The following is a 25,319-nucleotide window of genomic DNA, read 5'->3' as shown; positions in this document are numbered from 1 at the left end:
TATTTTTTTAATTCTGCAAAATGTATTCATCAATAAATAAATAAATGTGGCGCCAGCATGGCAGTGGGGAGCACAGGGCACTGGTTGCATTGAGACAGGAAATCACGCCAAAGCCCCCACCTCCCCCAGTACAGGGACTCGCCAGCACCCAACCCTGACACAGTGCAAGAGCTGGGCTTTCCCTTGAATCACTCTGGGGCCCTGTCCCTCTGTGCCAGGCGCATAGGTGCTGGAACTAGAGGAGCAGGAGGTGCTGCACTATACATTATAGTGTTTCCATTATATACAGAGTTTACAATTTGTTTTGATGGCTCTCAGCACCCCTACTATAAAAATTGTTCCAGCACCCCTGGCCAGGCACACCAGGTGGGGGTGGGTAGGCTCAGCCCAGCAGGATCCAAGTGTGGAGGGGCTTAGTGTGGGGGGATCCAAGTGTGGAGTGAGAAGTTTCTGTGTGGGGAAATCTGGGTGCAGGTGGCTCAGTGGGAGATCTGGATGCACAAGGGCTCATTGTAGGATTCCAGATGCAGAGGCAATTGGACTCTGCAGGGGATCCAGGTGAAGGTGGGTGGGGCTCGGCAGGGTGGGGGTGTCCAGGTGTGGGGCTCAATGGGAGGAGGGTTCTGGGGACATGGGAGCCTGGTGCAGGGGAGGGGGTGTCCAGGTGCCGCTGGCTGGGGCTCAATGGCGCAGGAGTCGGGCTTGCCAGGGTGAGGGTTTGATGAGCCTGCTTAACAGGGAAGCCCCAGCTGTTGCTGAGGGGATGCCACATACTCCCCCTCCCCCGATTACCCTATCCCCTTTTCTTCTCCACCTCACCCCCCACCCCTCTCCCCTCACTCCCACATTCCACTGCTTCCTCCCCCTCTTACCCAGCCCCACCACGGGCACTCGCTGTTGTACAGAAAGCCGTAAGGCTCCCAGCACACAGAAGGGGAGCACAACTGGCACTAGGATCCAGGAGGTGGCATTCAGCTGCAGTCAGTGGAACTGAGATGCAGCCTCCTTCAGCAGGGCAGCTCTGCGCTTGCAGAAATGAGAGGGGGGCAGTGGCAAGTAACCCCATGCGCCCCCCCCCATGCCTTGCCTCTGTTTGGGGGGCTATCCCCTCCAGAATTGCACCTATATAGTCCTATTCTCCCTCTCTCACCCCACACAGCTTCCCTTCGCAGCAAAGCACGGGTATTCTGTGGAGGGGGGTTCTGTGGGCAAGCAGTCCTGAAGAATTTCCCAGGAATAATTTACTGTAGGCTTCTCAAGTACAACTTAATTTCCCTCTCTGCTTGCCTTTTGCTAGAAGCACAGTAGGTGACCAATTACCAGCAAGTTGCTTGCATGTGTTTGAAATGAAGCCATCCAAACTTCTAGCCACACCCATAAAACAAAAGCCACCAGCAGGCTGGAATGTAGCCCAAAACTAAAAGTCTTTCCGAATCCCCAAAACCAAGATTGAGCCACCACCCTTTTCCATTCAGTCAGCAAACCTACAAGACAGACTTGTAAATCAAGGAGCTCTCTAGAAGATATCTTACTGTACACCTGCTTGCTCATGTCTAAGCATAAAAGGAGGTGATGATGAACTGAGTTAATCAGAATTCAAATACAAAAATAATATAAATTGAGATTTCCTTGCAGTGTCAGTTGGAAATGTAAATTTTGAGTTTCCCGTAAACCAGGCACTGATTTATAACATTTAAGACTAGTTTCTTCTGATGCATTTTAGATTAATTATGATGTTATAGTAAGAAGAAGAATGCACTTTTTTGGGTGGATGGAGAGTTATGGGGATTACTCAGAGGTAAGCACTTGTCCTTAAGTTTTGTGTACTAATTTTAATTATTTAGGGACATGACTATTGCTACCTTTTCCAAAAAGACAGGAATTGCATCTACCACTACAGCAGATGATCTGGGAAGTGCTTCCATCATGTAGGTTAAGGCTCGACAAGCATGGTTCATCTATTAAAAAAAGAAAAAAATTAGACGATGGAAAAAACTTATGTTAGCAGGAAAAAAAAAACAGCTCATATCTCATGTCACTCACAATATCAAAGTTGTGCTCCATCTGCAGCAATGTTATCTATAAAGAAAAAAATCAGAACTGATTACTTATTTACTAATTTGGTACAAGTTACCAAAAGAATATTGTTTCTCTTACATTCTACAAGTTTTTGAAAACCAGTTATCATTTTAGTTAAGTTTGACTCGAGACACTGGATCTTTTTGAAGCGGTCACAACAGCTACTATAGCATTTAATGAAAACTGTTACAGGAGTCCAAAAACCAATTTAAATGGAGAAATACACTTTCTACAACAGACAATGCTACAGAACTTTAAAATACACAGTAAACATATTTCTGCTCATATGGATGAAGCTGCTTTTGATTGCTATTGCACATTACAGGTTATTGGCTCTAGATGTCCTGTCTCGTCCCCCCCCTCACCCAAATGTACAAAGCCAACTGACCATGCAATGTAGTCAATATAAAGAATGTTCATGTTTTTAAAAATACCACTTTTTGTTCTGTGCATGCACACACACATGCACGCACAGCCCTTTTATCTTCATGATTCAGATTTCTGTACACACGTTTCTTCTGGACCGTGTCTTTAAAAATAGATAATTTCAGGAGTGACTAAGTTTCTATAAACACCTGAAACAGAAGTTTACAACAGAAAATTCTTCCTCAAGCACTTCTGTTTTCGCCCATGTCACCCACATGCACAGGAAAGATGCCATCAAAATTCATAAAGCTGCCAACTTATCCACTTTTAAAGTTCTGTGAACTCGGCCTCTTGTGAGCAGTATGAGAAGTCACTCCTCTCTGGCTCTGGTTAAGAGAACAAGCAGCTGTGACTTCTACTTTCAGTCTAAAGTAATTTTATTGGTACCGTATCCATCTCAATCCAACTTCTACTCATGTGTCCATTTGTTGCAGCCTGCCTTGATACTCAGACTAAGTTCTCTAGGGCAAGGATAGCCTTTGTTTGTCTATACAATGCCTAGTGCAATAAGACCCAGTTTTACTGGAATTCCCACATGCTATCATAACAGATGGCAGTCATGCTATAACAGAGCATAGTGCAGCTTAACACCTGTTATAGGTACACAGTCCATTTAATGCCAGGGAATATGGGACTTGAAGTCCACAAGGATCACCTGCTGATACACTGAGGGCTTGGCTTTTATAGCTTATAGGCATTGCTACTGTAGATTTGGAGGACAGCATGGAGTGTACTACTGGGAGTCCTGAAGGAGAACAATTGTGGCCACTAGGCTCTTCCAGGAGAGCAAGAGATACTTGAGTGGGCCTATGTAAGAAAGCCCAAGATTGCAAGCAACTATCAAGGACTTCTGGAAGGACTGTTCACAGATCCTAGTCAAAGGGCTCTAGAGAACCCCTGCAACTGAGGGATGGAAGGACTGTTACCACTCATATATGGGAGGAAGATGTATTAGCAGACTAGTGAGGAATCTATGGAAGTCAAAGTGTGTACAACAAGCATTAGAATTGTAAACCCCAAAAGGAGACATTTTGCTTTTGAGTCACGTGTTGTGTGGGGAGGGAGGCACAGCCACACTCTGGATGAAAAAGGGTAAGCAAACCCCATATACGTACACATACCTTGATAGAGCACCACAGCAGTCTTCCTGGGTACTAATATGTAGCTGGAAAGCTATCCATTTACATAGACATGTCTGTGTGTACCTGGCTACATGTTAGAACCCAGGAAGACTGCTGTAGTGGCCTGTCAAAGTGTATGTATTTATGATTGGGTATTGGGGTTGGGGGGTGCTTACCCTCTATATTCAAGGTATCTTCCTAGTCCTCTGCAGTACAACCCATAAACGGAATGTTACGAAGTTTCTATGCATCAAATACTCCCATGAGCCAGTCTAGAAAGGGTACTCACCACACTGGCTACATAAAGTCATTGCCCCTCATCCAACCCTGCTTTAAGGGCACAAAGCCCTCTCTCTCTCTCCAGCCAGCTCACACTTCAATTAGGAGCCTCACAGCTACCAAAGAAATCTGTAGGAGTACAGGATTAACCTATACCATTTTTTTTCCTTTTACTATTTAGCATTGAAGTGTGGAAGCCATGGGACCTAAACTTGAAGAAAGGGGTTTAGTAGTTTGTTAACTAAACTACCGTCTGATTAGAGGAAATTGTTGAAAGTGAAAATATTTTGTTGATATCATAAGCCTTTAATGCTATTTCTAAATCCAGATGAGCCAGAGGCTACCAAATACCTCTTAAATGTAGAAGTTTCAAGGGTACTTCTACTTTACTATTGAATCCTTTTGCTATATTGTTTAAATACTATGTTTCACATAGAAAAATATAAACAAATGTGATCCTTACCAAAGCTGGTACAACACTCTTGACTGGAAATCCACCTAATGTTTCTTCATTCCCCATAACCAACAACTGACACATCTCAATTACCGCCTGTAGTTGCTGACTTTCATCAGTGGCTTGGAGCCCCTGAAGAAGCTGTTGGGCTTTAGAACCTAGGAAAGTAAAGATCTGTTATAACTTGTAAATTTTTAGGGTAATTAAAAGCTCTGATCACTTATCTTACCAAGCAGAAAGTTTGCTTTCTGGGTGTTCTGTGATTTCACTGATTTAAAAAAAAAAAAAAAAGGGTCAAATTCGGCTCTTAGCTTCCCTTGCCAGGCAGCTGAAATGAGCATATGGGAGCAACTGTGCTAAAATTACCAAAACAATCTACCTAGCATAAGACAGGATAGCTACAGCGGTGGGTGGTAAATATCATTTCTTCTTTAGGAAGTAAGCAGCACATACTACTGGGATAGCGAACATACACTACGGCATAAGAACTAGATGGCAGATGACATCCCCTTGTTGGTGTGATGTGCTGGCAGGCCTGGTAACTGGGCCTCCTCCTAGTTCTTTTGACTGCTAGGTAAGCATCCCAGCCTGCTGCATTGTAGGTATGCTGAAGTGGAGGTAAGAAGAGGGTAGCATTTGGTCCTTAGTAGTCCCTGCTGACAGCACTGACCTGTGTTTCAAAGAGGTGCTCAAACAAACAATTATCCCTCTAAAATGATTTCAAGCTCATCTGACCATTGTGCATTAGGGATGCCATGACCAAAACAGTTTTCAAAACTGAGTCTTGAGTATGGCTTTTCAAAAATAAAAATAATCCTTGTCTCAATTCAATTAATAGTTTCTTCTTGTTAAAGAAATATATATAAACCAAACTAAATCCTGAAAAAGAAGATGGTACTTTAAAAAAAGGAAGTTAAGCCAAACCTCACTTCTTAAAAAAAGAAAAAAAAGTTAAATGCTTGTAGCCAATGTTCTGCAACTATGGAGGAAGGGAGGAAAGAAACTTAAGTTTTAGTGTGCTGGAGTTCCTTACACTACCTAACGTTATTCACTAGATTTAATCGTAAAAATTAGTGGTATTTAAATCCTTACATAGACAACATTAGATTTACTAGTAGCCAAGTTTAACCAGTCTGAAAGCTGCTGACAGAATTAAGTCAGACAAGATATAGTACACTTACTAGCGCCACTTCCAATTGTCCTGTGGAAAAGCTGTGACATCCGAGGACCAAGAGGGCCAAATAGGTGAGGAGGAAGACCCCTAGCCTCTAACAAAGCTAAAAGCAAACACAGGATATTAAACATTTCATAAAAAGTTTCCATGTAACTCAGTCTCATGAACTTATAAAGTTAGAGTTTTGAAGATTTAACACAGAAAAAAAAAAAGAGAAGATGACACTAAATGGATTTCTCCTAACACCAATAAAGACAAGTGAGCTACTTGTCCTCCAAAGGTTACCCTTTACTCAAGTGTGGCTTTAAGTCAAATGTGAATCAAGGCTGTGAAAATACAGTCTTTTTGTTTTGTTTTTTAAAGAGCCAGGAGGAATTTTGGAGTTGTGTCAGTTTCTCTGAAGTATTTACATGAATGTAAACATTTATATATTTTTTGATACTAGAAATAATAGGTTCTAGTTTCAGTCTGAACGAAAACTATTGTAAAAAAAGTTAAAGCGGAATGGCAAAAACAAGGGAATTGGGCAGAACAAGAGAGTTGTACAGGAGAAGTGGAATAGATGTTATTGACTGGAGAGAAAAGCATGGCAAATGGAGTTGTGAACTGTTAGGGGAGCTTGCTTGCTAGAGTCTAAACTTTTGGAAGCGGCAGAACATCTGTTAAATAGGTGGTTAGCTATTATCAATATCATTTGACTCAATTTGCCTAATGCTGGAGGAACTGTTAGCAAGCAAACAATTGCTCTTTTCCCCTACTCTTCCAGCATTTAAGAATAAAAGAACCAGATTTTGCCCCAAATCTATTTTTGCAGAGGAAGCGATCACCACAATTCCTTGCACCAATATAGTAGAAAACGGTTGAAGTGTTTATAGAAGACAGGCAAGTTAAATGCAGTATTTTGTCCAAGTTATCAGTTTCTGAAATTACATGCATTTCTGTGCAGCCCACGCATCAAGCAAGCATAATTTTTAGCACAACTAGATTTTATTTGGTCAAAACCTGGGAATACATGTGGGTGTTGAAGCGAATGACTATCATTATCTAAGAGCAGATACATGAAAGAGTGGTAGGCCTAACTAAACTTGCACTAATGTTTTATAAACTAAAGTTATTATTGGCATCTTTTCAGATTTGAGGAATAAACAAGCTTATGAACTGTTTTCCATATTAAGTGTTCTGTTTCATCTAAAAAGTATTTAGACAAGCGGAGTATGTTTAATGGGTTGGGAAATCAGTAACCAGTGCAAAAAGAACTCATGTAGTACTACATGAGTTAAGACACTCAAAGTTCAACCTGCTCTAGTACTGCCAAATTCTTGAGTGTCTACTGTAACACAATTTTTCCCCACTACATTATGCGTAATTATAGTAGGCAAAGCAGTATGTTCACCAGCGGCGGGGGAGGGGAGGAAGGAGATGAAATCGTTAGTAGGTTTTTTGAATGGGTATCAACCGAGAAAAATATCAGAATAATGTTTTTCTAACACCATGTACATATATATAGTATCAACCCACCATATTAGCCTAGTAAAAAGTTTTACCTTGTAGTCTTCCCATCTCAGAATCATCTGACTCACTTTCTCCAGAAGTTGTCATGCCTACAGCCCCCGCCACAGAACTAGATGCTAAAGAAAGAAAATATTTGAGTAACACTGACCTAAGATTTATTTCAGAAGAGTATTGGACACAATGCTACTTCTATTTAAATCAATAACTAAACCCCTACTGACTTCAGTAGCAATTGGACTAGGCTTCTAAGATACTCTGTATTTAACTTTGATTCATTTAAGTGATATTCTTACAAAAAATTAATAGTGACAACACCTATACAAGTTCTAGGGTTTCTCCATAACTTGCACAGAAAACTTAATTGTATTTCTGAAACAGGTATTTTAACTTTCAGATATACATGCATAACTTTTGATAAAGTCTGTGAATTCAGTTTAAGTAATCCAACTTGTTACACTGCACTGAAGCAAATCAATGCCTTATTTTCAAGCCTGAACATTGTAAAGCTTTTTTCTAAAAGCCAACATAATTGCTGGCGAATTGAAATAAACTGATGTGCTGAATTAGGGGTGGATTGCTTATACTGAACAGTAAGTTATTCTGCAATTATTTCAGAGACTGTTTGGGGAATAAGGTACTCTTCAGTGTGAGGATAATCACTAACTTCGTGAACAGTTTTTCCTAATGCAGCATAATCAGTGTAGAAAGGCCAATAATTTAGATACTGGCCAAGACTATTAGGAAAAATACATTTTTCTATATGTATTATAAAGCTAGAATACATAGGGTAATATCAAAAAGGTACAAAAATGCTTTCACAACTGAGCATCACAAGGTAACCAAAAGATCTTTACTATAAAAAGGACAGACTTACGTACTATTGGCTGGTTAGATACAGATTCTGATAATAGCTTGTCAACTAGAACACTAACTTATGTTTGTTTCTATATGGTGGATAACAAACAGTAACATTACTAGTACAGTAGTTTGGAGAAGAGTTCGAAGTTATGTCACATAAGCAAAAGGCCTCTGAACACAACTATAACTAAACACCTGAGTTTCAACAGAGTAGTAATCCCTTGCTCAGTCAGCATCCAGAAGCGACATTAAGAATTCATTTATGCCTTTTCCCTCATTTATTTGAAAATAAATGAATGAAGCCCAATACTCTAAGATTTACATCAATGTTTTACAGAGCACTAGACAACAACATGTGTTGTAAAGTTTGTGTTTCTTCTTACCTGCTGCTCCTTGGGGAGCCTCATCTGTACGTGCAGCTGAAGAATTAACTCCATCCTGGTTGTTATCAGGATCAGCCATTTTTTCCTGTCGGCGAGCTTCAGCTGCTCCTCTTTTGCCCAGGCCAGAGCCTCGCCGACTAGAAAGGCAAGTATAATGTGTAAAGTTCCAGGTATTACCAATTAAATGGACACAAGTTTCTTACCTAACAAAAGACCACTCAAAAACAAGAACAAGAACCAGTATGGAGTATTATAAAAGAATGCTGAAATTCATAGCTATTCCTCAGAACATTCTTCAGCTTTTTCCCCCCCAAAGTGGGGCTGAATGCAATTACATCCATTTTACATTCTTGGTATCCACATTTACACATACATAATGAAAAATGCTATAGACAGAACAAGTGAATACTTGAATCTTGATCATATTTTGAAACTGATGCTGAATAACTGACCACAGTTCAGACAATTGAGTGCACATCTGTGACTAAGTGGGAATTTTCCTAATATTTTTGCATGAGTACTGTGTGCTGCATGTTTACCTAGGTAGATGGAAAGGTGGTTTAATATTTGTAGAGACTCAGAGGACCAGGTGTGAATGTCACCTGGCTGCCTGGGCCCAGACAGTGGCCGGACACTTCATAACTTAGCACAGGGGTGGGCAAACTTTTTGGCTTGAGGGCCACATCTGGGTATGGAAATTGTATGGTGGGCCATGAATGCTCAAAAAATTGGGGGTTGGGGTACATGAGGGCTCCAGCTGGGGGTGCTGGCTCTCGGGTGGGGCTGGGGATAAGGGGTTGGGAATGCTCTGGGCTGGGACCAAGGAGTTTGGAGGCCAGGAGGGGGATCAGGGCTGGGGGAGGGGGTTGGGGCATAGAAGGGGGCCAGAGGGGCAGGCTCTGGGCAGTGCTTTCCTCACACAGCTTCCAAAAACAGCAGCATGTCCCACCTGTGGCTCCTATGCAGAGGCACAGCCAGGCGGATCTGCCTGCTGCCCTGTCTGCAGGCACTGCCCCTGCAGCTCCCATTGGCTGTGGTTCCCACCAATGGGAGCTGTGGGCGCAGCACTCGGGGTGTGGGCAGCATGCAGAGCCCCCTGGCTGCCCTTACATGTAGGAGCTGGAGGGGGGACATGCCACTGCTTCCAGGAGCTGTGCTGAGTGGGGCAAGAGCCCAATCCCACTCCCCAGCTGGAGCACCAGAGCAGGGCAAGCCTCAGACCTCACTTCCCAGCAGGAGCTTGAAGGATGGATTAAGACATCTGGAGGGCCGGATGTGGCCCCTGGGTCATAGTTTGCCCACCTCCGACTTAGTAACTGATGACCAGGGGGCCCACCCTCTGCAAGAAGCCAGCCAGCTGCAACAAGTTGGAGAATAAAGAGTTGAGGTGGAGGCCAGGTGACCTGCTTTGCTAGGGAAAGACAAAGGACAGAGGAGGAGCAAGTGGGTATGATATAGGGTGGATTGCCGGAAGCAGGCAGCTCTCTCCAGTTTCGGGACTCTCGGGGGGGGGGGGCGGGGGGGAAGAGAACCAGGGCTCTGGGTCTGACCAAGATAGGCTTAGCTATAATTTTCTGGTTTCTGTGCCAACAACGATTTTTTCTACACTGTGTTCAGACAATACACCCTTTCGTTTTACAACGTGGGCTGAGAGTCACTACTGACTGAGGAATTTAGGAGTCCCCCTTTGTGGGGGGAGGAGAAGTATAAGGTGTCCTATTCAGGTGGTCTCACTGCAGGGAGCTCATGGCATGGAACAAGGATGCTGACAGCTCAGAGTTTGGTCCCAGGAGGCACTGAAGCCAAGGCGGCTTAGCCTAGTACAAGTGTGCTGAGGGGTTGTCATACTGAAGAGGGCCCTGCCTGGGTTTGATTCAAAGCTGTTCCAGAGCATCCATGACAGCATCCTTATGTATTGGATTATGCCACCATTTTCGGTTTTTTCTTAAAAAAAAAGTTCAACTGGCTTTGCTGATTGTTTCAAGTTCTTTTTTAAAATGTGAAAGGGTCTGAGTCAGAAATTCATACTTTCAAGAGGCAAGAGTAGTTTGTTGCACTGGTAGTTGTAATGGGGGTCAAGGTGTTTGTCTGAATTCAGAAAAACATTGAACAAGATGATGCCAAATTCATAATTTTTCTGAATAGTATCACACTTCAGAGTTTTTCCTGAAGTGTTAGAAAAATGGCTGCAGATCAATAAAGTTATCAAATCCAATTTAACAAACTTTGTTCTTTTCTTTCCACCTAAAGCACTTTAAAATGTAGATTAGACATTGTTTTTGTAGCTACACTTTTGAAATTTCACCACAGATATGAAAACTCAGGGGGAGGGATAGCTCAGTGGTTTGAGCATTGGCCTGCTAAACCCAGGGTTGTGAGTTCAATCCTTGAGGGGGCCGCTTAGGGATCTGGGGCAAAAACTGGTCCTGCTAGTGAAGGCAGGGGGCTGGACTCGATGACCTTTCAAGGTCCCTTCCAGTTCTAGGAGGTTGGCATATCTCCAATTATTATAACTTTTGACATTTCCCTAGTTACTTGCTTGGAGGCTTAAATTCCAGATATAGAACTTCAGATTAGCAATAGTTGCAGACATATCTGGAACGGCAGATTTTAATGTAATGTTGAGTATACAGGCTAAACAGCATCTATATTTGCATAATTCACTTATCTGTGTGAAATCAGGGGTGGATTTTGCCAAGCCCAGTACAGTGTTGCAGGAGAATGAGAATAAGTCTCTGACTAAAAGCAACTCATGGTAAAGCAAGTGGCCTGGTGGTTAAAAGCTTTGTTAAAATACGTATGGTCATTTGTTGCAGATTTGATGGTGTTTAAGTGTAATTTTAGCTGCAATCTTTGACAAAAGGCAGCCTGTCCTCCTCAATACCTGTGTGAAATTGACTAACAGATGGACTACGAGTATCCTGCCACAATGGGCCACTGTGGGGAGTCAAATATTGATATCATGAGACCATTGGCCAAGCTACAGAAGCTAATCTGGCATTTGTATGTACAATGGCAGCTTCAAGTATATAGATCTGATTATTCTACAGCTTTGCCTACAGACTTAAAATGCTTCCCTCTCCCCTTCACGTTTTCCATCCCCAATGGTAAGTTTGACATAAGGACCAAGACTTACTCGTTTCTGCATGTTCCAGCATAACTTTCTGGTTACAGCTAAATGAGACTTATGTACTTCAAATACTCTGGTTTACATGGTGGATACCTTTAAAATAACTAACTTGCCTCAAAGTGATCAACAGCTCACAGCTGTCACCATCTTAATGGGACTTTTAAAGTTTGAATCTCTTAAACACAGTAAAATTTTACTTCTGGATAACCGGCGATCAAAAACAGCTAGCTCAAAATTGCAGTTGATGCAGTCCACAATACCAGAAAGTATTTTATCTAAGTTTTATCTAAGTTTGGATTGCATGACAAACAAGCAGCCTTTATTGCTGCACCCTCTAACCAGTTTGGATTTTTACCCCAACATTCCAAAAATCTTAAAGCTGTTTTTATTCACCATGTGATACCAGCAGCTATCCCAGGTTTCAAGTCTATTATGTCTGAGTACCTGATTTCTTATCTTGCACAAATCTGATGTTCATTGACTGGTCTACACTATACAATTAGATCTATTTAGGTCACGTAGCATTGACCTAGTGGCGCATGTGTCTATACTCATTTCTCTGCTGCCAATATAAGTGCCCCTTATGGCAATGCAGTAACACCGCCTCCCTGAACAGTGTTGAGCCATGGTGAATCTACTATGGTCAACGCAGAGCAAGCATAGACACCACAAGACCTAACAGTCCTCCAGCAGCTGTCCCACAATGGTGGACACTGATGCTCTAGTCACAATTGTGACCTCAACTGCCAAGGAGTCATGGAGACCAGAAGCCACCCCACACCTTTAAAAACCTCATGTATTTTTGAAATGCCTTTTCTTAACTGCCCAGCTTGGTGAGCATATCTGGCAGCTCTCCCTTGCATGCAACTGCCCAAAACAACCATGCTGCCTACATGCTCCAGACGTACTCCTGCTTGGACAGAAGCTTTGGTTCTCTTGGTCCTGTGGGGAGAATAGGCTATGCAAGAATAACTATGGACCAGCTGTAGAAACGTGGACATCTACGAGCAGATGGCACAGAGGATGCAGGGAAAGGAGTAAGACAGGAATCAGCAGCAGTACTGTGCTAAAGTAAAGTGCCTTCAGGAGGCATCCAGAAGGCCAGAAAAAGGCTAACAGTCGATCTGGTGCCAAGCTGAAGACCTGCCACTTTACCAGCGAGCTGCATACCATACTGATGGAGACCCCACTAGTACCCCACAGAACACCCTGGGTACCTTTGAGGAGCCCCAAACACAGACCCCTGCCACAGTGAGGATGACAACAACAGGGGACATGCAATAGGGAGGTCCAGCTATGCCACAAGCCAGGATCTGTGTGAAGCTCCAGTGTTATCTAGTCAGTTCCAGCAGCTAAATATGGGTGAGTATTTGTTAAGTGTGTTCCCACTACCATACTTAAATGTACAGATGGCACCTGACCAACATGTACTCATACTAGAAGAGACAATGATATCACAACCAGAGATAGTTATCTGCTTTTCATTCCCCTGTACAGTTAGTCAGGATGGTCATGGAGAGCAGTTTACATAAAAAAGGATGTCCCTTGAATCCTCCTGAGATATTTTAATGAAATTTTCACGGGAGGTATTCTGCAATCTTTTCCCACAGGTTTTTAGGGATAGCTGTTTTATTTCTTCCTCTGTGGTAGGACACTTTCCCACACCAGTTGGTGATGACTTTGGCAGACTCCACTGCAGCCAAACAGGCCAGCAGCACAAGCTTTGCTCTCTGCCTGTCTTACCCACAAAGAGTGAGAGATCAGCTAAAATCAGCAATGCCCATGGAAAATAGTGCCAGCGCTCAGTGCTGTTGCCCTGCACTCATACCTATGGAAACCGGGGGCTTTATTTTTTCATGCAATCAAGCAACTCTCCTCATTCCTCCCTCCCCGACCCCAACACCCTTTCTGGGCCATACTCTCCATGGCTGGGGGTGGAGAGTGGTGGCGTGCACAGGCACTCCAAGGCTCAAGTGTCAACAAGCATGTCTTGTTTAAAAACATTACGGGACCAAGGGAAGGGAGTTCTGAAACTTAACACTTACATCCTGTTGTGACTATACATACATCTTTGGGTTTTTATCTATGGCTGCTGCTGCTGTGGCCTTGAGGAGTCCCCACTCCACAACTGCAGAATGCCTGACCATAAGGAGAAGGAAGGAGAACATGTGAGGATATTCAGTGAGATTCTGAAAAGTTGGTGCTGCATTAGACTGCAAACAGAGGGCATGAAGGATGACTATTGTAGACAGTATCCTATCTCCTAGAACTGGAAGGGACCTTGAAAGGTCATCGAGTCCAGCCCCCTGCCTTCACTAGCAGGACCAAGTACTGATTTTTGCTCCAGATTCCTACGTGGCCCCCTCAAAGATTGAACTCTCAACCCTGGGTTTAGCAGGCCAATGCTCAAACCACTGAGCTATCCCTCCCACCTGGAGAGGGAAAGAGTGTACAGCAAAAAGGCCCAGGAGTCAAGAGTAAGATCCATCAGGACATAGTGGGGCTTCCCCAGCAGCAAACAAATGTGCAGACTCTCCCTGACCTACAAATTCAACAATCTCAGGCTCACCTCCCTTTGCAGTCAATAGAGAAATCCATTTTAGTACCTACCTATACCCCCCAAACAATCCACATGACATCAGGGACTGCATCCTTACTCCCACCACTCCAGGTCACAGAACAGTAAGGAGAACCACAGCTTCACTTGTATAGCAACCGTGGAGCTCTCAGGTCAGTACGTGTACCCAAAATGAACATGCATGTTCTTTCCCTTTTTAAATTCTGTTCCATTGATTTGTTTCCAAAAGTTTATTGTAGGTGTTTAATTTCACATTTTTGCTCTGGTTTTGGTCTGAAATAAGAATCTATTTCTGGTAAATAATTAATCTTTATTATTTCACAACATATGCAGCAGAATGCCTAGTGCTACTGAAAGCGCCCATTACTTGTTATTGTATAAGGTGACAGAACTTATAAGATCAGTCACAAACATGTAATTATAGGTGTTTAGCAAGCATTGCAAAATTAACAGGTGCATTAACAGGCAGTGTTTCATCTACAAGTGTACAAGCACTTCACAATCCCAAAGAGCCCCCAAAACTTCAGGGCCAGATAGTAACATGGTGTGGTGGATTGTTTTCTGTGGTTGACTGTTAACGTGCTCTTTCAAGGCCTCCCTCAGCCACATAGCTCCACATGGAACTCCAATGGTGCTTGCATTTCGTTCTAAATGAGCAGACAGTGACTCCACCTCTGCCCTTGACCCTAGCAGCAGCTTTCCCCTTCATCTGCTTCTCAGATATTATGAAGCACACAACAGGCCACCACACACGCGCGCGCACACACTATAACCACTGGGATATTTTGCTCCCTGAAATCCTATCTTGTGATTAAACACTACCAGCATCCCTTCAATCTACCAAAGCATATTCAACTGTCTTTCTTTACCTGCTGAGATAGTAGCTGAATCTTTCCTTGGTGTTGTCAAGGTGGCCAGTGCATGGTTTTGTCAGACAAGGGAGCAAGGCGTAGGCTAGGTTCCCCAGGATCACTACTGGCAACAGTAATCCACTGGTGAGGAAAAGTCCTTGCTTGCAGCTTTATCAACAAACAGTCATATAATCAAAGAAATGTAGGGCTAGAAGGGATGTCAAGAAGTCATCCAGTCCAGCCCCTTGCACTGTGGCAGGACCGAGCAGACCTAGACCATATCTGACAGGTTTGTTCAGCTTCTTTTTAAAAAACCTCCAACGATGGGGATTTCACAGTCTCCCTCAGAAGCCTATTTCATAGTTTAACTAGAAAGTTTTTCCTAATATTGAACCTACATCTCCCTTGTTGCAGATTATGCCCATGTTCTTAAAGATGCGAGGATCATGCACCTTCCTGACCAGCCAACATGGATGTCAGTGAAGCGTTCCTGGTGATCCACCAATGCTGCATAAAACCATAGACAAGTAGCCCTTTCTGTTGAGATACTCTGGCACCAGCCCACCTTGCCACAAAATGTGGATGTAGGTGCTATCGCCCCTCTGCAGTTGGGAACCCCACTGCTGCAGATCCATCCACTATGTCCTGCACATTACCAAGAGTGTCAGTTCTGTGTAGCAGGAGACTATTAAATGTCCCTGGATACTTGCATGACAACAGCCCCACTATGGATTTTCCAACTCCAAAATGATTTTTCACTGACTGGTAATCTGGAATTGCAAGCTTCTACAAAGAGATTGCTACTCACTTCTCCATTGTCAGCACAGCTCTCATTTTGGTGTCCCTGCACTGGAAAGCTGGTGCAAGCTTGGCCTACAGCTCCAAGAATGTGGTCTTTCATATCCAAAAGTTTTGCATCCACTGCTTGTCATCCCAAGCATGCATTATGATGCAATCTCACCAGTCAGTGGTTGCTTCTGGGCCCCAGAAGCAGTGCACTGCCATCTGCAGCTGCTCCGTGATCACCACCAACCACCATCTTTAACTGGATTTTGCTATGTCTGCCTCACAGCCATCTGTCCACCATAAAATGGCCATGTCCTCCACTGCTGCGGTTCTTCCTGCAGCTATGCAAATACTGGAGGATTGTTCGCTCCGTGTTTGCCACATTCATGACAATAGCACAGTGCTGTGTGGACTCCATGCTTCTCTCAGAGATGGTGGACAGAGAAGTGCTGCGTGGTTTGTTTTTTAATAAAAGGCACAAATTATTGGATTATGGATGACAATGAAAAGAAAGTTGCATGATGGGAACTTACCCCCTTGCTTGATTCACTTCTCCACCATGTTCACTACTGTGTCAGCAAGTCATCAATCCTGACACACTCACTACACCTAACACACTTGTCATAATCTGTATCTAAAAAGGATCATGCAAGATATCATTGGAAAACTAATAATTCACTGGTCATTAATATTCTTGCATAATGTGTGTATACATAGTGTACAAAGTTATGAATATGTACTAAAATTATGTTCTGAAAATGTGTTTGGCAAGCAACACAGTCTGCATTGGACAAAGGAATGTGCATTGGTTTTGTCTGACCAGCCTGGCTGTCATGCAGAAACAAAGAAGGTACACTTGCATAAAAGATAAACAAAGCTGTCAACCTAACAAGTGTGTGTGGGGGAGAGATCGCCCATTGAGAGAGTCTGACCCTCAAATGATACGTAATTATAAAAAACTGTTTAAGTAAGGTCTTTTATGAAAGTTAAGGACATTGGTAATTAATATAAAAATAATAAAAAAAATTAACACTATGAGGAATTGTGAACACCCGATATGTTTTAAAGTCAGTGACCAAACAAAGGGAGAAACAGGTTCTCCCACACACAGGAGGGAAGGCAGCTATCTGTCTTCTCCAGTGGAAGCAAGCAAGGTATGAACACAAACAATGGACACTATTTACATAAGAATGAGCAGGGCAGGGGTCCACAGACAGGGAATAACAGAGTGAGGTCATCCTGAGGACTAAACAGTGAGTTTGGAAAGATGTAAGGAGAGAGAAGAAGTCATCTTGGCATCCATCACTGGACAAATACAAGGGGCAAGAGCTCTTACAAGCAGAGAAAGATGGATCCCTCAAACCAAGGGGGCTGAAATCTCTGGGAACTGAACATAGATGAGAAACCTGCTTAGGCAAAGATCTTTCCGCTAGGAAGAAAAGGGAAACCAGCACCTTGTATTTCCGTAGAAGGTCCTGACAGAGAAAGTCAGCCCTGGCTAGAAAGAACAGTAAGAAACCTACCGTGAACCTACCACTTTCTAGTAGCTTGTCTTCTTAGTTACTAGAAAGTGGCTTTTACTTTTATTTGCTTGTAGCTACTTTTGTCTTTATCCCTTGTACTTGAACTCACTTAAAACCTCTTCTCGTTAATAAACTTGTTTTACTTTTAATCTAATCCAACCTAGTGCTGCGTGTGAGTTGACGTGATTGTTAACTCCAGTTTAAGTAATAAGTAGAACCTTATTACTCCTCTGAATATACTAGGACAGAGCTGGACATTTCAGGACAGAGTTTGGGGGGAAATTCAGGCCTTGGGGTATGTATGGGGGGGTGGGGGGTGTCACTTGGCTAGTAGTAGCCAAGGCTGAAGGAGACTGGAGTATGGCTATGGCTAGGGCCCTACCAAATTCACAGCCATGAAAAATGCATCACAGACCATGAAATCTGGTCTCCTCCTGTGAAATCTGATCTTGTGTGTGCTTTTACCATATACTATAGGGATTTCATGGGGGAGACCAGCATTTCTCAAACTGTGGGCCCTGACCCAAAAGGAAGTTGCCGAGGGGTTGCAGTATTGCCACACTTACTTTTGTGCTGCCTTCAGAGCTGGGCAGCCAGAGAGCGGCAGCTGCTTACTGAGGGCCAGCTCTACAGGCAGCAGCAAAGTAGTAAGGGTAGCAATAATATACCAGGCCATCCTTACTTCTGAACTGCTGCTGGCAGCACATTGCTTTTAGAGCTGGGCTCCCGACCAGACGACACTTTCCAGCTGCCCAGCTCTGAAGTCAGCACTGCCGCCAGCAGCAGCGCAGAAGTAAGGGTAGCAGAATCACAACACTCCCATCAATAACTTTGCAACCCTCCCTACACACACACACACACACACACACACCACCCCTACAATTGCAAATGTGTTAAAATTTCAGATTTAAATAGCTGAAATCATTTAAAAAAATGTTTAATTCCTATGATCAAGTAACTGACCAAAATGGACCGTGAAATTGGAAGGGCCCTCATTCATTCATTCATGCAAGAGGTGGATGTTGCTGATGGTGTCTAGCTCCAGATGTTCTTGAGCAGGAAGGGCCCTAGCTATGGCATAACAAGCAGGCTGCTGGCATCATACACTCAGTGCTCATTTGTATGCTGGCTGGGAGTAGCCAGACAGGGAGCTAGAGCAGCAGAGCATTTAAGGCACCCAGCGCTAAAGGGGAGGAGGTAGCAACCTCGCTGGTCTGAACTGCACCCCAAAAACATGACACATGCATTGCCAAAATTTCCCAAAAGACAGCATGCTGGATGATGGCAAGTTGCATGCTGGAATACCTATCCATGGTGCACTGCACAGTGCATTGATACAAGCACTCTTGGTGAGTACACAGTAATAATGCAAGGAGCCAACTGATATACTAACATCAACAGTTTTATGCCAATGTAACTTGCACCAACCAAAGTTTGTGATATAGATATGCAGTCACCTACAGGGCTGTTAGTAAAACCATAAACTAGCACAATAATAAAAACAAACACACAAACCAAAAAAACCCATCTGGCTTCTTGTACATATTTGAGATACTTCCAAGAGAAACTCCCAAGACTTTACAGACCCAAACTTATTATGCAGATGTTAGTGCCTGAACCTTGGATCAGATTTTTTTTGGCTTGCAGTTGCACAGTATATTAAAAAAGTCTATTAAACTGAATATTTAGTGACTGAACAGTGTTAAACATGGTGACATTTTAACTCATGTTGCATTTTGCTTAATTAACAAGAGCTTCTTTTGGACAAACAAACAGAGGATCCTTTCCTCCTAAAAGGAAATCAAATTGTGATTTGCAGTTGCCAAAAAATATACAGTAACTCCTCACTTAAAGTCGTCCCGGTTAATGTTGTTTCACTGTTACGTTGCTGATCAATTAGGGAACATGCTCGTTTAAAGCTGTGCAATGCTCCCTTCTAATGTCGTTTGGCAGCCGCATGCTGTGTCCATTGCTTGCAGAAAGAGCAGCCTGTTGCAGATAACTGGTGGGGGCTTGGAACCAAGGTAGACCGGCAGCCCCTCTATCAGCTCCCCCCATTAGGTCCCCGCTCCCCTAAGTTCCCTGTGCTGCAGCCACCCAGCAGGCTAGCAATTGCAGCAGTCCCTCCCCCCACTGCCATGTGCTGCTCCTGCCCTCTGCCTTGGAGCTACTCCCCAAGCCTCCTGCTTGCTGTCCGGGAAGAAGGGAGGAGGGCTAATGTCAGGGTGTCCCCTTCCCCCCTGCTCCTACACCCTGCTTACCCCTTCTCCATATAGAGCAGGGTGGGGACACAGACAGAGAGCCTGGGGCAGCAGCTGCTGTCTCAACTTCCTGATCCACTTAAAAAGACAATGCATTTAAGAGTGGGTCAGCTTACTTAAAGGGGCAGTATGCATTTCTCTTCCCCTCCACACACAAGGTGTGGGTCTGTCTCTGTCTGATTTGCTATCTCCCCTCCCCTTCATTCCTGCTGTCTTATAGAATGAGACGCTACATTAACGTGTTAACCCTTGAGGGCTCAGACGAGTGCTAGTTCATCATTTAGCACAGGGTTCTCAAACTGGTGGTCGGGACCCCTCAGGAAGTCACGAGGTTATTACATTGGGGGGGGGGGTTTGCAAGCTGTCAGCCTCCAGCATTTATAATGGTGTTAAATATATAAAAAACTATTTTTTATTTATTTGGGGGGGGGGGGGTTCGCACTCAGATGCTTGCTGTGTGAAAGGGGTCACCAGTACAAAAACTTTGAGAACCACTGATTTAGCAGAAAGGCATTCCCTGGGAAATATCCCATCTTCTAACTTCACCACTTCAACCAAGCTTCACAATCATCATAGCTGTAAACAGTATTAAATTGTTTGTTTAAAACGTATACTGTGTGTATATCTATATAATATATAGTTTTTTGTGTGGTGAAAAAAAATTTCCTGTAACCTAACCACCCCCCCTACCCCCCTCATTTACATTAATTCTTATGGGGAAATTGGATTTGTTTAACATCTTTTCGCTTAAAGTCTCATTTTTCAGGAACATAACTACAACGTAAAGTATATATAAAAATAAATAAGCTATAATAAAATTGTAGTTTACTATTACCCTGGCTTGGATAGCAAGTTTTTATGATCACCTGCCTTTCTGATTAAAAAAACCCAACACCTTCTAAAAAACAAAAACAGTGACTTAGAGCTTGCAAGCTTTATTCTTCCTCAAAGCAAAGTGCCCGCCAGAAACAGCTGCCTACCAATGATTTCTTTAAAAAGTAAGGAAGAGACCTTGAAGGGTGTCCCACTTAAACAGCCTTCCCCCATCTCTGATTCAGAGGACACAATGGTACATTTATCACCAATTTGCTGAGCTAGCCTACTATATTGTAGTCCTTCCCTGCTCAGTAATTGGAGGTCAGTAGCATCATGCAGAAGGATGCCAAACTCCACATATACTTCTATATTGGTATAAATCTGTGACCCAGTGAGTATTTGAATCACAGCCACTTTTTACAATAGCAATTTGAAGCCCTTTTCCATCAGCAGAAGGTGCAAGCTTTATTGGATCAACTGCAGTAATAGTCATTCATAGCTCATAATCCTGAAAGTAAGATTTACCTGGTGCTAGCACAGGAGCCCGTGGTCTTTTGCCGTGTGCTCCGCCGCAAACTGGGGAGCTCTGCAGGTGGTGATTCGCTGCGCTTCTTCGTAGATTTTCTTAAACCTATTTACACATAATACAGACAGACAGTTAGGACAACACTCCAGTCTTTGTTTTCAAGTACATAGCAAGTAGAGAAGCACAGCAAAAGTTTGTGTTGTTTCACAGACAAGACACCAATAAATTCCTCTTTTCAGCCACCCACCTACTTTTAACTGCCACAACAAAGCCTTTTGTGTTTTAATATTGAAGGAAAGCTTTAATGGCCTAGCAACACAATTCAGTATAATTAATAAAAGGAATTATTAAAATGTGTTCTTTGGACACCTGGCAAAATTTCTATGATTTTATAGCAGTGATGGGAGGCCTTGCCTACGACAGGTACTACATTACAGGACATGGCATTGTGTATATTATCTGTTCTTTCATTAGACATACTGGTAAGCAGACCACACATTCCCATCACTCCTTTATGTTTAAATAGAAAGATTATTTCAGCACTGCTACATTGCCAATTTTTATCTAGGTCAAGCTAGTGACTAAGAGTAGGTGCTCTAGATACCAATTGGTGGTTTATGTGAAACGCTGAGGTCAGTGTCTTCACATATGGGAGTCCCTATCATGTGAGTAGTCCAAAAAGGTAAAATATTGTGTAGAAAGTAAGACCCTCATCCCACAGATGTGGCCTGCTCAAAATCAGATTTCATGCATATTAGTCAATAGTAAGAGGCTTGCACTACCATTATCCATATGTAAGCAGAGTAAGGATGAGCCCCACCCTGACATCTGGTGGTAAATTATGGGGAGTGCGGAAAGTGTTGCATTGGTATTTCGGTTATTTGCATGGGCACTCCCACCCCACTTAGCATACCGCAAAGCAGCATGGGATGGTTATTTTCACAGCTGTGGGAGCCCCAATTTCGTTGTTATTGGGGCAGGAGGAATGAAATGTTGTCACCCTGATTGGGTAAACGGGGAACTACAAAATTGTCTTGTGATGGGGGGTTTCATTGTCAGCTGGATAGCGCTTGCTAGATGGGGCACATGGGTTCCAAAACCCATTGGGAAGAGAGAGGCTGGGGACAGAGATCTGTACTTGGTGGTGCAGGCTCTTTGTGTGAGCCAGAAGCACCAGTTCCACCTGTGCCTCTCTCCACTGTGGAATGTCAGAGTTAATTTTTGATTCCCTTAAGAGTCTAAATGCAGTTTATTGAGCTGAATTCACTGGTACTGGGGCTCCCCTACTAAGAGCTGGAATCACTAAGAGCTGAAATCACTGAAGAGCTGGACTTGCTGAGCTGAGAGCACTGAGTACTGTGCTAATGAGTGGGGGAGCCTGAAGCCATACTGTGGAGCAGAGTAGCTGGCAGAGCAGAGTGGAGCCAAGCAGCTCGTGAAGACGGCTGGAGTGGCTCACAGGACAGCTGGTGGACCAGAGCAGCTGGCAGAGCAGAGCAGCCCACAGAGCAAGCGGAGCTGAGCTGTTTGCGGAGATGACTAGCGGAAGCAGAACCCCACGAAGAGGCAGGGCAGTTGGCCCCGAAACCACGTAAGGTGCCCTTTTCTACCCAGGCTGGGGAGGGGGACCGCTGCAGAGAGACTCTTGAGCTCTGGGGCTGCACTGACTCGGGACAGAGACTTTTGGATTGTGGGACTTTTGGGACTGTGGGTGATTTGGGGGTTGCTGGACTCAAGGGCCCCGAGAGAAGGACATGGCCCAATTTGCTGGAGTGGGTCTTTGCTCACGGTTTGACCTATGAACTCTAGCTGAGGTATTTTCCCAGTTTAATGCTTGTTGTTTGTCATGTAATTAAACCTTTTCTGCTACACCAAGACTCTGTGCTTGCGAGAGGGGAAGTATTGCCTCTTCGAGGTGCCCAGGGGTGAGTAAGATTTTCCCAGGTCACTGGGTGGGGGCTCGAGCTGGTTTTGCATTATGTTGTGGGGAAGGGACCCCTATGTATTGAACCCGGCCCTTGCTGCTATCGTTTCGGCCCGGCAGAAGGGTTACACATAATCTGCTTGTATTTGTTTTACCTAGAGCTCTTTAATCTCCAAGACTATCCAATCCCTACTGCCATGCTGGGGCCACCACTCCCAGTGCCCTTCTAAACCAGGGTGCCTGGGACTCAGCCAGGCAGTTGCCTTTCAAGGTCTGCAAACAGCTTTTTCAGTCTCATCTGGGTTTCTGGTTTATATTTGTGCAAACTGCAGAGGAACCTGAATCCCTGCAAAATTTCTCTCTCAAAAAAAAAAAAAACAAAATCCAAATCCTATCATCATTAGGCAAAGGAAAATTTGTCAAACCTGGGCACAAAGATATTATTTGAATTCACACTTCTCAGACAGCTGCTGGACGAACATTTCTGAAACTGCAGACATTAGCCTAGAATTGGAATAGGGGAACACTCCCCAGGTGACGCATAGAGAGTAACAGCTCCACTGTAGGAGTCTGATATTAATGGAAAATACAGACATGAAGTTGATAAGTCTCAGAAAAAGTGAGGAAGAAATTAGCATCAGCCTGCTCTTCCTAAGACAGCCACTAGCACAGGAGAGATGGGGCAAGGTGCCCTCACTTGCAAAATTCATTACTGATGGAGAGAAGAGAATATATAGGATTTTCATACTCGAATCTGCTACTGATGGAGAGAAGAGAATATATCAGATTTTCATACTCGAAACTGCTACTGGCAGCAAATTCTTCAGACTACCCGGTTTTGCTCCAAGGCTAAAAAGAAACTTGCCTGCTGAACCCCCTGCACAGCTAACCTCTCCTCAGCCATCTCCACACACTCTGTAACTCAACTTTCAAGTGCTTAGAAAATGCTGAATAGTTAGTGACTTTTTTCTGTTATAGTTTAAATCAATTACTCTAAGTTTTATATTGATATGCTTAGTAAGGCATTTGTCAAAAAAAATTCCTGAATATTTTTGTTGTTGTCCGTATTGTTACAAACATACTTGCTGACAGATATTTTGAAATAAATTACCAAAATAACTGAAACTGGCATGGTTATAGTGTGTTATTTTGACAAATAAAATATGCAGAATTTTAAAATATTGTTCACAGAATTTTTAGCTTTTTGGCACAAAATTCCCAGGAGTAAATAGCAACTAGGGGACAGAACAATTCAGGTAATGAATTTACATAAACTGGTTCAAATTCTAAGATAATAGTGAACTATACAATCTGTAATTTGCATGTGTGGTTCTTTAACAAAAGAGTACTTTTGTGCGCTGCACCAAAAGTGCTTTACTATGCCCATGTTCCAGTGGAACATATGTACAGTAACTCCTCACTTAAAGTTGTCCTGGTTAACGTTGTTTCGTTGCTGATCAATTAGGGAACATGGTCATTTAAAATTGTGCAATGCTCAACTCAAGTTGTTTGGGTGCCTGCTTTCTCCACAGCTGGCAGCCTCCCAGCGCCTCCCACCCGCCAGTGGGGGGGGGGGAAAATCAGTGCCTTCCCCCTCCTCCCCGGCCTCCTGCTCGCTGCAATCAGCGGGCTTGCAGCATTTTGGAGGGAGAGGGGAGGAGCGAGGACTTGGCACGCAGGCTCCCCTTCCTTCCCCCCCTGCCTCCTACCCGGGGCAATCAGCTGGCTTGTGGCATTGGAGGGAGGGGGAGCCTGCACACCGAGTCCTCGCTCCTCCTTCCTGCCTCCAAAACACCACAGGCCAGCTGATTGCCCCAAGCAGGAGGAAGGACTTGGGGAGCAGGCTCCCCCTTCCTCCCCTGCCCAGGGCCACCGAAAGCGGGTTCAGGCCCCGGTGAAAAAAATTTTTCAGGCCCCCCAGCAAGGGTGGACCGGCTAAACAGGGCCGACGAAGCTGGGCCCCAGGCCCCCTTCCAGACCGCCAGGCCCCGGTTATTTGTACTGGCTCCCCGCCCCCTCCCCTCGTCAGCCCTACCCCTGCCTCCTGAACTTGGGGTGGGGGGAGGGAGAGAGGAAGGGAGAAGAGGCGGGTCAAGGATGGGGGCTTGGGGAAGGGGGAGAGTGGGCAGGCTGAGGGTTGCGCCCTCCCCCCAGTGCTTGCAGAGTAGGGGAAGCTGCCGCTGCTGTGCAATGTGCTTCTCCTAGCCTACAGCACCTTCAGCCTCCTTGCCTGCCTCATCTCCAGTGCCAGTGGGCTGTGCCTGTGTAGGGTAAGGCAGGAGAACCTCCCAATTTTAGTACTGTATTGTATGTACAGTATGTTTGTGAACACACAGCACGTGCATACTACACCCCCCGCCCACCAAGAGATTCACTGTCGCTTTATGGCCCAACGGCCCTGCTCGGGAATAGGGCTCTACACCAAGTGCTTGCAAGGCCACCAGCTGCCCGCAAAGCAGCTGCGGGTGGTGCACAGCAGAGCTCCTGCCTTGCTGTCTTGCTACAGAATAATGTTCCATCTGCTCCTCACCCTCCACTGGAGGGAGGTAAGAACACAGGGGGGCAGCAACCCGCCCAAAGCAAGTTACAGGAATAGCGTTCCAGCGCCTGCTTCACCATAGCAAGGGGGAAAGTGGCG

The 25,319-nt window shown here is 44.2% G+C and overlaps 1 protein-coding gene across 7 annotated transcripts in view; it reads right to left on the bottom strand.

Moving 5' to 3' along the window:
- TRIP12 (thyroid hormone receptor interactor 12) overlaps nucleotides 1-25,319 on the bottom strand; it is a 167,600-nt gene that overhangs the window by 64,856 nt on the left and 77,425 nt on the right. For 5 of the 7 annotated variants that reach the window (XM_039487403.1, XM_039487404.1, XM_039487405.1 and 2 more), the window contains 7 exons: nucleotides 20,757-20,862; nucleotides 8,287-8,423; nucleotides 7,078-7,161; nucleotides 5,541-5,636; nucleotides 4,369-4,517; nucleotides 2,044-2,079; nucleotides 1,863-1,958 (listed from right to left, as the gene is read on the bottom strand). In XM_039487403.1, the coding sequence (XP_039343337.1) occupies nucleotides 1,863-1,958; nucleotides 2,044-2,079; nucleotides 4,369-4,517; nucleotides 5,541-5,636; nucleotides 7,078-7,161; nucleotides 8,287-8,423; nucleotides 20,757-20,862 (704 nt within the window). Of the gene's footprint in view, nucleotides 1-1,862; nucleotides 1,959-2,043; nucleotides 2,080-4,368; nucleotides 4,518-5,540; nucleotides 5,637-7,077; nucleotides 7,162-8,286; nucleotides 8,424-11,860; nucleotides 12,021-15,653; nucleotides 15,677-20,756; nucleotides 20,863-25,319 lie in introns of those variants that run through there. The other 2 variants (XM_039487407.1, XM_039487408.1) reach the window with 2 other exon arrangements.

The sequence above is a fragment of the Mauremys reevesii genome, linkage group 9 (genome assembly GCF_016161935.1).
Source record: "Mauremys reevesii isolate NIE-2019 linkage group 9, ASM1616193v1, whole genome shotgun sequence".
In the NCBI taxonomy this organism is placed as follows: Eukaryota; Metazoa; Chordata; order Testudines; family Geoemydidae; genus Mauremys; species Mauremys reevesii.
Note: the sequence above shows the minus strand (reverse complement) of the source record. Positions and strands in the feature narration are given on the sequence as shown.